The sequence below is a fragment of the Hippoglossus stenolepis genome, chromosome 21, assembly GCF_022539355.2.
Source record: "Hippoglossus stenolepis isolate QCI-W04-F060 chromosome 21, HSTE1.2, whole genome shotgun sequence".
In the NCBI taxonomy this organism is placed as follows: Eukaryota; Metazoa; Chordata; class Actinopteri; order Pleuronectiformes; family Pleuronectidae; genus Hippoglossus; species Hippoglossus stenolepis.
In genome coordinates this window covers 17,454,816-17,466,871 of record NC_061503.1, presented here as the reverse complement: position 1 = coordinate 17,466,871, position 12,056 = coordinate 17,454,816, and the positions used below count along the sequence as shown (strand labels likewise).

The window sequence follows — 12,056 nt, the reverse complement described above, 5'->3', positions numbered from 1 at the left end:
TGATACTTAAAAAATACTGTATTTTGGGGTCACACACTCTTTACAGAACATCACACTGACATTTCCTTCAGGTACCAACGAACAGAAACCACGAGCAGAGCTTCACATTGAATCCACATTCAGTTCAACCGTTCTTCTGCAGCTGTTGTCTTCAATAATCCAGTAAAAAAAACCTAACTGATGGTCACTTTGTGCTACAACGTCTCATATCGAAGCCCTTAATGCTGATCATGACATTTGAAAACATCCTGATGGAGAAATAAATGCTGCAGCAGAGAAACTCGAGTATTTACAACTTCTCAATTGTCTGGATCTTTGGTCCTCGCCTGTAAATGACACCAATTCAACACGTCAGTCTGCGGAAAGAAACAACTCAATGCAACAGTTTTGTTTTAGTAATAATTCTTATTAAAACCGTAGAAGCAGAAACTAGTGTTGTGTCTTTATTAATGTTTGTGTGTCTGAGATAGAAACGAGTGGTCAACACTGTTCAGGTTAACGTCAGTAAACATGTTTCATATGTTTCATCGAGCAGAAGAAGAAGAAGAAATTCAGTCCTTCGATAGAGATCTCACTTTAAAACAGAAACTGAAACGTAAAAATGAATCTGGAAACAACAATTTGACTCTTAACTCGACAACGTGTAAAACATAGTTTTTTTTAAGCTTAAATAAAGATGATTTCACGTGTTTATCTGGAGATTTGACTGTTTTGACTCAATAAAATCAAAACCCTGTTAAACCAGCGAGTGACATCCTACATGTTAAAATCATGACTTCACATTATAGAACAATTCAAGAGGAGACTTGTCAGGAGGAAATGGTTCATGGACACTTCAGCCGTCCAGTACGATGACAAATAAGATCAAACACAATCATTCTACTGGAAATATGGGTTTTGTATTTAGATTTGTTCTTAAAAGATAAAGGTTTAACTTAGACTTTACTCTCTGGACAAAACTACTGCTAAAAAATGTACCTGTGGGTAAAGCTTAAGAAAAACAAAGTCTCTTTCCAACTATTTTCCTACAGGAAGAGGGAAGAACCTTAAAGCTGCATTAATCAATACTTTTGATATTAACTGTGGATGAAATGAGGTTGAGAAAAAGTGATTTCATCAATGTGATAAGAACCAAAAACAGAAACTATCCTGGATAAAAATGATTTGATGTGAATTTGACTTTTTAGTTTGGTTCATGTCCCATCCACTTACATGGAGGAGGTGGCGTTTATAATGATAACTTTAATAATAACTTTATTTTATGACCTATACTGCAGCCAGCCACCAGGAGGCGATCTGGATGCTTTGGCTTCACTGTCATGTCGTCCATCTTTATGTGGTCTGTGGTTCACAGCTTTACTGAGAGCTTAGTGCCCCCTAGTGGCTAAAAAGTAGATTGATGCAGCTTTAAATTGTCCATTTTTGATTTTTCATGAAGGAAATTGACAATATTTCATTTTAAGAGCTACGTCATATATTTGACCCTAAATAGGGATGAAGACAATATTAAAAACACTTGAACCTTTCATGATTGACAGCTGCACAGTACTTAAGACTGCTCGTGTGTACCTAATAAACTGGTTACTTATCATTTAAATGCAGGTATGGAAGTGAGATGCAGAAATACCACGATCATGTCAGTGTAATGGGACCTGAGTGCTGTCACAGAGCAGTTGTAGGCATGTGTCCCCGTATAAAACTCTAACTCTGAGCAAAGTAATGACAGGAAAACGTGACCCTTCCCTCAGACGGCAGAATCTTTGGTTACGTTGGATCAGCGCAGAGCTCTCGTGCATATCTTCTGCTCTCAGACCAGACGACTCCGCAGACTGCAGGCGCTCTGCGACACAAACCGGGACAAGAGGAGTCCAAATATGGACATGGTCAGATAAAATAAGAGCTGCTCAACTTAACTCCTTTGGCCCTGAGCGGAGCAGCGAGGGCTAAATATAAAACGCTGTGTGGCTTCTGGTGTCTGGACTCTGAAGTCGTTCACAGTTCCCTCACCACGTCGTGACGCTGTCGCTACTCGAGCCCAGAAGCCTCGGGAGAGAGGAAGCTCAACATGGGAGAGAAGCTGAATAAACACAGCAGTGTAGCATTAGCTAAAAAAAAACTAAGAGTACTGTCTAAGGTGCCGATTGAAAATGGCACAATATCAGTGCAACTACATCTTCCTCTAACTTCTAAAAACTGCCATCTCTACAGAAACAGACATAATACTGTATAATATATAATTCCTCTTTACAAATGCTTTTTAAGTGTCTGTGGAAAACTTGTAAAAAGGCGACAGGCCTCAACAGTACACTTTCCCTTTCTCCTCTCTGTAAAGAACCTCGTCTCTTTCCTGGGGTTTGGAGCCATGGCAGCGTCCCAGCGGGCGTCATTTAGAGTCGGCAGGCAGAGTCCGGAGCCAAAGAGCAACAGATCCTCGTGGATCCGCGGCCAAATCAGAGGCCTGATACTCTGCGTGCTCTCAGCAGGTCCCTGGGGACTCGAGGAAGGAGGTGTCCTCTTCTGCCTTGTCAGTACTTATTAATCCCAAAGATCCTCACGCCGTGGAGCTGCGGCAGCTTGGGGATGAGCACAGTGAGCAGGGAAACGGTGTTGACCACAAAATGGACCCGATCGTATTTGGTGTAGAAGCTGGTGAGAATATACCTGAATGGGATGAATCAAAAGAAGAGGAAGTTACAGAGCGAAGCTCTGAAGAAGAGGGAGATATATTCATGCACTACAGGGGACAATAGATTGTGTTTGAAACCTCACAAGATGATCACTGATGTGTTTCTATTTGGGTTTTGTCTGTAAAGCTTTATTCTGGGAAACATTCAGAAACGTTAATAAAAGGCAGTTCCCAGCACAAACCCTGACATCAAGCTGGTGACAGGTCAGAGACGCAAAAACCCCAAAATTATATCAAGATAAAAATATTTACATATAAGAAGATTTCAATAATTATCTAAATGAATGTCAAATTATTATCATCATTATTTAAACAATGATTTTTGCTCCTGAGCTTCTGGTTTTAAACTCTTTTTTATGAACAGAGATATTTTACAAATCTGAGGTTAATCAACTATGTGTTTTACTTCCTATATCAATATATGAGACTATTGTTGTAATGCTATAGGTGAAAATGATATTGTGATTATTATTAATGTTTTACTGTCCAGCTACAGGCAATGAGAGAAGAAGAAAGCAGCTGTGCCCATGTGATGTAAACAGATTTTTAAATGAACACACACACACACCAGTGGGGGATGTGTGTGACTGTACAATGAGGAGCTGCACATCCTGTTCTCTGCTGAACAAGGGAGGAAATAAGAAAAGCTCCCTAATGAATCCTTTTTTCCATCTGGAGCCTTGAGCTTGACCACTTGTCTCTTCCTGCTGGAAACAGCTGGAAGAGGAGGAGTACACCTGCAAAACTGCTCTCACTACAATGTTCAGGCTGAGCTGGCATGTCAGCCGCAGGGAGCCAGAGTGCTTCCTGTAAGCTGAAGTCTGCAGGTTAATAAGAACAGGGCGAGAGCTCCTGCTGCAAACTACTGAGCCCCAGAACAAGAGGGTGGTTGATAATAAGAGAGCAGAGGAGATGTGGATCAATAAACTCTCTTTGTGAGAGTGAACTCAAATATAAGAGCTACAAGGACGACATGATGTTCACAGATGAAACAGAAAATACAAGGTGCTAGTATAGCAGATCAAACACAACTGGTGCTGGTTGTTCTTCTGGTTGGTTTGTCTACTCTGTCTAATGTCTGCACACAACCAATGGAACTCTATAAAAGCTGAAATCCTGCTTTTCTCATTTCTATGACCGGACTTGTAAATGAGAAGCTTTTCCTGAACATGTAACAGAATTTCTGAGACAAGCGTTAGCTTTATTGGTGACACTCACAGCACAATGGGTGTGATGGTGAGGAACTTGTGCGACGCGGTAAACTGGATGCCGTAGTCCATCTGCTCCCAGTGCGTGAGGAGGCGCGCCTTGCCCTGGTCGGGGGTCTCGAAGGCGTCCCTTGACCGTGTGCAGGAGCAGGTACATGCACTGCAACAGGGAAGAGACACAGAGACCGTCAGAGACGGAAAGAAGAGGCTGTTGTAACAAATGTACAGAACTGATATTACACATCTGGTGAATGAATGACTAACACCACTTGTTGTTCCTGGGACACAATCACTCAGGAAGAGAGTTTGAAAGGTGGTTAACTTTACGTAGAGCAGTGATAGAGAGGGGGTGAACCTCTTCACTAAGCCAGCGTGTTCAGTTAATGATGAAGTGAACTGTGGTGGCGTGTGCGTGTGCGTGTGCATGTGCTCGGCTCCACTGACCAGATTGTGGATGAGATTGGTGAGGGTCCAGACCACGGGCACGCTGGCGAAGGGGATGCTGAGCAGGATGATGTGCAGGAGGCCGATGCCCAGGATGTACGACAGCCACATGCCCCTGCTGTTCATCACCCGGGTGTTGGGGTTCACCTCGCTGTGCGCCGTGCCCACGTTCATGGTGGCAGCTGGCGTCAATGGACACCTAACAGCCAATCAGGAGCCAGTATTTTTCCTGTAGCAAAGGTAAACAAGGAAGTAAGAAATGTGCTGACAAAATCACGCCCCTGCTGCAGATCAACTAATTGATTATTGATCGAAAAACCTGTATATTACTTATTAGCATCAGAACTGTAGTGACAACGGTTAAATACTATAATACTATAGCTACAACATTAGCCACCATTCAATTACAATCACAGTTATATTGCACGACACATAACGGTCACCTGTCAGCCAATCAGAGATCAGCATTCCGCTGTGGCAAAGGTAAACAAGGAAGTGATGCGAACAGGGGCTAAACGAAGATGCTAACATGTTTTAAAGTGAATTAAAAACAGAGAACAAGTCGAGTCCGTCTAGTTCGCGACAGGAAACAAACGTCGCTCTTCACATTTAACAACTTAGAGCCTGAAATGTAACAGGATGTTAAATAATGGCGGCTACGGGCTCAGATCTACAAGTAGCCGCAGATTAAAGATCACTCACTGCGGAGAAAAATGGCTTCTGCTCGGACCGTTATCCCCGTGCGTGCGTGTGTGTGTGTGAGTGTGCGCGTGTCTTAACGGAGCCTCCGGTTGGGTAACGCGGTCACCGGGAGGCTGGCGACGCTCCGGTGCCTCGGTCCGTCCGACCCCCACCCCCCTCCCGCACACACAGCTCACACGGCCCGGGGCCACACATCCGCTGGTGCTCCGTGTTCGAGCCCCACCACACGGCACCGTCCACGCGTCACGTCATCGCTGCTCGTGTTCACGGCTCCGATCCTCGACTCGCTTCTTCAGCATCGCTTCTTTTTTTTTCTTTTTTTTTTAACTCTGCGCATTGCAACGTGATTGGCTGCCTCGTGCCACGGGGTCCTCGCCGACCAATCACCGCTCAATGCGTTGAAATGACCTGGATCACGCCCCCTATCGACGTCAGGGTGGAGGAGGAGGAGGATCCCAAGGAAAGAGCATGATTGACACATGGAGTATATTTATATATATTTATATATAAATACAATAAATATACTTATAAAACTATTGATTATGGATTATTGATCAAATATGATATATATATTTTTTTTTTCAACTTCTATGCGGTTCCATATATATATATACACATATACATATATACATTGTATATTAATCTAAATATCTATCTATCTATCTATCTATCTGTCTATCTGTCTGTCTGTCTGTCTGTCTGTCTGTCTGTCTGTCTGTCTGTCTGTCCATCTATCTATCCATCTATCTATCCAACTTATTTTCTTCAAATCTTATTAGATATTGTAAAAATGCATGTTGCTGGATGAGTGAGGCTTTATTATGTCTTGATTTGAATAATTGCAGAACAGTGTAGATCGCAAGGAGGCAACAGAGCAAAAGAAAAGTCAGAGAATCACTGAAGATTTTTGATTTCAACCCAGAGTCTAAGTCTATTTTTATATATCGTCTTCACTATTGACTGAAAGAATGAAATGCTGGATAAAAGGTGAGTTTTCTCCTCAGGGTGTCGGGGCTCAGCGTTGGAGACGGGGTGAGGAGTTTGAACATCCAGAAGGAGCTCGGAGCAGAGACGCTGGTCCTTCCTGTTGAGAGTTGCCAGTTGAGGTGGTCTGAGCATCAGAGCGGCTCTCGGGCACCTTCCATTGGAGGTTTTCCAGGCATGCCCTGATGGGGAGGAGACCCCCGGGGCAGACCCAGAACTTATACATCCCATCTAGCCTGAAAACAGCTCAGCATCCCTCAAGAGGAGCTGGGAAGCGTAGCTGGGGAAAGGGATGTGTGGAACACCCTGTTGCCACCATGACCCAACCTCAGATAAGGGAAGGAAGGTGAAGTCTGGGCTGTAGCTGAAAGTCTAGCGAGCCACGCACATGACTCCCTGCAGCTTAAAATAAAGAAACAGGGGGAAAAGACGTAGGTATTATGGGTCTTGAGATAACATTTTAACACTCTCTGGTTCTCTCCATACCTCGGTACAAAAGGAGGCCTTGACTCGTCATGCAGCCAAGGTGAGAGGAGACCTTGCTGGAGGCGAGGAAAGCTGACTGATGAGGCTGATACTCTGCTCCTCAAATCAAAGATCAACAGTGTCATGTTCGAGATCCAAAGATAAGCACGAATACTAATTTAGGGCCTCAGTCGCCGGAGGCTGGGGGGGTCAACTGTGTTCTCCTTGCATGCGATGTCACATGACACCCACTGTCTCTGAGGGCTGTGATGAGTGGCATCAGACAGGTTTGGCCGGCTGACAGTGGACTCTCTCACATGCTCGTGGCCTCGGGTGCTGAAGCTGTCGTAGCTGTGTAAACCTAGAGGTCTGTGCAACTGCGAACGATGGATGACAGTGTGGTGAGATCATCGCTGGCACTGGAACAATGGACGAATACATGACAGAGATAAAATGCACCTCAAGAGGAGGAGGAGGAGGAGGAGGAAGTGTCATCGTCAAGTCGTCATCTGGACATATTTGACATTCAGGGACACATTTTGAAGCAGGACAGTGAACTCTTCTCCTGTTGTTTCCTCAAAATAAATACACCGACATGTTTTCTCGTGCAGCATCAGTGAGAAGAGCTGAGCCGAGACAGAGTGGATATGCAATATTTGCCGTAGGACACCTCTGGCTGCCACCGCCGATGATAAAATCAGAGCTTCAAAGTCCTGCGGTTGTATCCATTTCTCCACAACCACATATTTAATAGATGTTTAGATAAGTTCCGCTGTAGACTACACTTCTCTGCACTTTGTGCGAATGCCCACGGGTCATCGACGCTGCGGTTGTCAGACGCAATGTGATTCCGTTAACAAGGCCCATGCCAGTAATAAAAGGCTTTTAATGATGAGATGCATTTCATGTTGTAATCTGCTCTGGCGTCTGCAGCTGCGAGTCCAGTGTCAATTATTTTTTATGTGTCATCAGCAAAGAATGTGTCGTTCGGAGGCACAGTCGACGATTCAGAAACTTGTAGCTATCGAGTCTTACAGGGGTTTTATGATTGTTTGACATTTATAGTGTGTTGGAGGGATAGCGTGCACGTTACTCTCAGGCTAATGCAGCTTTAATGGCTCATAAAACCACAACAGCAGCTTTAAAAGAAAATCTGGAGGAAATCCGAAGCTGTTTATTCTTTTTTGTAGCAGATATATGGAATAATTCAGTGTTCCTGGCTGAGGGCTCTGGTGTTACAGAATTACATCAATTTAATCTTGACCCATTAAAACCCAATCAGTCAATCAAAAGCCTAATCAAACACAACACAATTATAATATCGAATTTACAAACTTCACTTCATTGAACATGAGCAGCTCCACATTTCATAAAGATTAATTTGCTTTCTCCTGTTTTATATAATTCTAAAGTGAAAATTCATTGTATAAGAGTAGACGATCCACATTCTGCTCCTTATAGTACAGTACAAGGATTTAAATACAAAGATTGTCTTGCTATTTTCCTTTTGTATAATTTTAAAGAGAAAATCCGTACTTTCCCATATCGCTGGTCACAAAAAGAGTATTTGTCAAAGCATCACTTTGGACTCTGGAACCACATGTTGTGCATTTATCACAATAATTGACGTTTTTACTGATAAACCCTCCAAAGTATCAGAATCAATCACTGGCTGCAGCTGTCGTCATCACAACACAGGCTCATGACATCATCCATACAGGGTTCAGAGTTTCATGAATGACAAATCAGGAGCGTGTGATTGTGTTTCACCAGCAGGTGTCAGCATCCACACACTGTGAGGGGGGTGCTGTGATTCAGTGAAGTTTATTTTAACATGAGCACAGAGGTGCAGTCGAGATATAAGAAATGATATAAGAAATGTGTGTTTCTACTTGTCACCACTAATTAACCCTGTTACCACTGAAGAAACACACACAGAACCACAGTCTAATACATCTACTACATTTACTTTTACACATGATTCCTAATTTTCAAGGATAAAGTTAATTGTGCATGTAGAACTGCAGGTTTTAATATCTACATATATATATATATATATATATATATATATGTCTGTATATATGCTCTTCTGCAAATGTATTAGATACACCTAGCTGAAGTTAGTGTGATCTAATCAAACAACCTTGTAATAACTCCCACGTTCATGAAAGTTATAATGTGCAGTTTTAATTGAAAATGTTATTCTGGGATGTGTCAATAGATTTTTTCCTCCTCCTATATTGTAATGGGGAGTCTCAGGAATATTAATTCAATACAGTCGACTCACCACTGAAAATACACAGAATAATCTGTAGCATTCATTTCTTTGTTTCTTGTCATTTCACTCGTGCTCATTTGTTGAGAATTTGTTTTCACCGGTATTTTCACATTTACAGCATTTTCCACACTTTCTGCCAAATGTGAGGCTACATGAAAATGCTCGGTGTTCAAATTGAAGAAAGAAAAACGGATAAATATGAAAACAAAAAAAGGAAAAATATGGAAATTATTTACAACGGCTGCTGTAAATCTAAAGAGTAAAGTACCTGAATATATTCAGCAAATTAAATCAAATGTTACTTGAGAATATAAAAACACGAGTGGCCTGTAATGTTCCTCAGGTCAATGGCACTGGCACTGGTTTGGCCTGTGGATGAGCTGGACGGTGCCGGGGCAGATTTTCTCCAATGGCAGAGGTGGACTTGTGACCCAGCCGGGCTCGGATGATGGCCCCGCTGGAAAAGGCTGACGCAGGGAGTCCATTATTGCCCCTGGAGGAAGCTGAGGATTAGAACACCAAAGAATTTCAATAAAAGAAGTGTCTGTTTGGGGGTCGGGGAGGGGCAGAAGGATGGTGGAGGTGGTGGTGGTGGGTTGGGGTTGGGGGGGTGGGGGGGTTCTCCTCATTGTCCCAACAGTGATTGAGAGCAAGAGGAGGGGAGTGGGAGGGCATTGTGTTCGCAGCTCCTCTGAAGAAGGTGGTTATTAGGGGGGATGGCTGAGGAGGGGTGAGGGATAGGGAGGCTGTTGACTCTTCATCTTGTGTGAACAAAGTCTCTGGCACGTAGCCCTCTTCTGTCCCTCTGTCCTGGACTCCCTTGTTTACGAGTGCCATGAATTCTGTCCCTCTCGACGGGGACCCCCACCAACTCCAACCTGCACCGCCGCACATTGTGGGGCTTAAGTGCCCTTTAATTAGGCCGCCTCAGTGTCCGGCTGAAGAACGCCGGGGCTTTGGGCTCCTCCATGTGGGACCTTGCTGAGTGACTCACACAAACACACACACACCAGCAGAGGGATGAAGTGTTTGCTGCTCTAATGAAAAAGGTTTATTTGGGGGAAGAGTTCTTGTCGTCTTTGTCCCGTCGTTTTAAAAAGTCCTGACAAAGGCATTGATATCATCTTCAACACTCGTCCACTTCCAGGACACAGGAAAGAGACTCTGAAGCTCTTTCAGCCTCATGACTCCCAGAAGGCTCCAACAAATCATCATGCACTTCCTGTACAAAGAGAAAAAGAACTGCACATTGGGACTTTATTATAAAATAATCAATCAGTCGCACAATTGATTGACAATTGGAGGCCAAAGAAACCCTGTGAAATTCAAGTGAGGTGATGTAGGAGGAGGTGATTTCATGCAAAAATATGTAAAGGAGCGTGAATTCATACAAACTCTCCCTTCAACAAACACATGCACAGCTTTGTCATTGTGATGGAGCACGTTTCATTATCATAGAGCCACCACCACCAAAAAAAAAAACAGAAAGCACAGGATCCGGGGTATAAAGGAGGAGCTGGGCAGGAGACATTGGGAATTTGCTGAACTGCTCCGGCAAAATGAGTAATTTCTGGATGCCCCATTGTGTGAAGAGCTTATAGGCTGAGGGCTCTGAAAGCAAAGGATATAAACACGGGAGCAAGTGAACTAAAGTGAAAGATGGTAGGAATGAGGGAGCGATGAAAAGAAGTTTGTGAACGGAGCAGGGTGGGATTGGGCGTGTTCAAAAAAGTTTTTCGCTTCAGCCCAGTGTGTGTAGATACCCTCCTAATCCTGGTTTTATTGGCTGCCTGTGTCCAGCCATGCTGTTCGGATTGAGTAGGGGAGGGAAGGGAGGTGGGGAGAGGGAGGTGGGGAGGGGGGGGCGAACACATGTCCTTCTTTGTGGTAATACGCTGATTAGGCCTTAGAAAGAGCCGGACCTGGTTACGGCCTTTCTCAGGTCACCGTAGAAACCGGCCCGGTAGGGGAGCTCTGTGTGCGCCTCCCCTCCCGTGCACCTACTGATGCAGACACGCAGACCGAGGCCTTCCTCTGCAGACATCTGTACAAAACACCACCACTCAAAACACCACCACTCAAAACACCACCACAAGTGTTGCTGGCTCCCGTGTTCTTGACCTTAATCGCTGCCGCCGTTCCAGACAGTTCGCTCTGCACTTGTGGCCCCAACCTGGGAAATGTGGTTTCAATGTTGTTCAGATGCAGACCGCAGACTGATTCCTCTGCCTGCGCTCGTAAATTACACCACTGTCACATTCCCACCATCCATCCCTGGCCCCGCACACCGTTTACCGCTCCTTACAGTGCAACCGTTATCCAAGTCCCAGAGCTGAGCTCGGCACATTTCTGACAGTGCCGTAACGCACGACAATGTTCATGATCGAAAGCAGACCTGCCTCATTGTCAGCGCCACCATGACATATCGCAGCTCGACTCGGGGCATTGAAAAGACGTCTTTATTGGAATAATGTAGGAGACTCCCCACTACGACAGGCTGGAGACTGGCTCCACAAAGATATCTATCAATTATTGTCACATTTAGAGAGTCGGAGGACCCCCCCCCCCCACCCCTTTCCCAAAGCTGGGTGGTAGGTCGAGTGCTGCTCAGTCACTGCCTGTTTCCCTATCTTCTTTGTTATGGAGGAATAAAACACAAGAGGGGCTGGGTGAACGGGGGCACTCCACTGCTGACCTCCAGACTTTGGTCACTGTGGCTCGGTCCCTGCGGTGGGCACCGGGCCTCCTCTCTGCAGAGTGCACGCTCCCAGCCCCTGCTGAGCGACCTTCCAGCCCCCTGAGCCCGCCGAGCTCAGTGGTGACCTGGAGGTCCTCTGCAGAAAGGTCCCCGGGCAACAGAGGGAGGCACTGAGATATTCTTTGCTTCATTTTAAATATGGCTAATACATTTAAAATCACTTAAGAGCGACAGAATTCATTCTGGAGGGACGTCGGTTAAAAACTCGGTGCAGGGAAAGTGTCACGTTTGAGTCACCTGTCATCATAAACTCTAATATTTGATAAAAACAGGTATCAGAGTCCAATAAAATCACTTTGTTTCTTTTGCTGCATTATTAAATTAGGATGAAATCAATAAAACATTTGTGTTTGAACGCATTATGACCTCCCTCGCTTGGAAGCAGATCTCCCAAAGGCTGGTTTCCATATGGCTCCACACTCTCAGTCTGCTGTGAGGTAATCCATCTGGTCTGACGAAGCCGTAAAACGTCCTTTTACCGTTTAATCTTCACATTTAAAAATTACTGTTTAGGTCCAAAAGGGCCTTTAA

General features: G+C 44.5%; 1 protein-coding gene across 1 annotated transcript; it reads right to left on the bottom strand.

Annotated features, from left to right (window-relative positions):
• Positions 1–5,357, bottom strand: LOC118100436 (ORM1-like protein 3). Its single transcript, XM_035145547.2, is given in 5 exon segments — positions 1–2,661; positions 3,905–4,021; positions 4,023–4,054; positions 4,339–4,567; positions 5,041–5,357. Coding segments are annotated over 4 exon segments (459 nt in total). The 5' UTR covers positions 4,513–4,567; positions 5,041–5,357; the 3' UTR covers positions 1–2,525.
• Positions 5,358–12,056: the final 6,699 nt, after the last annotated feature.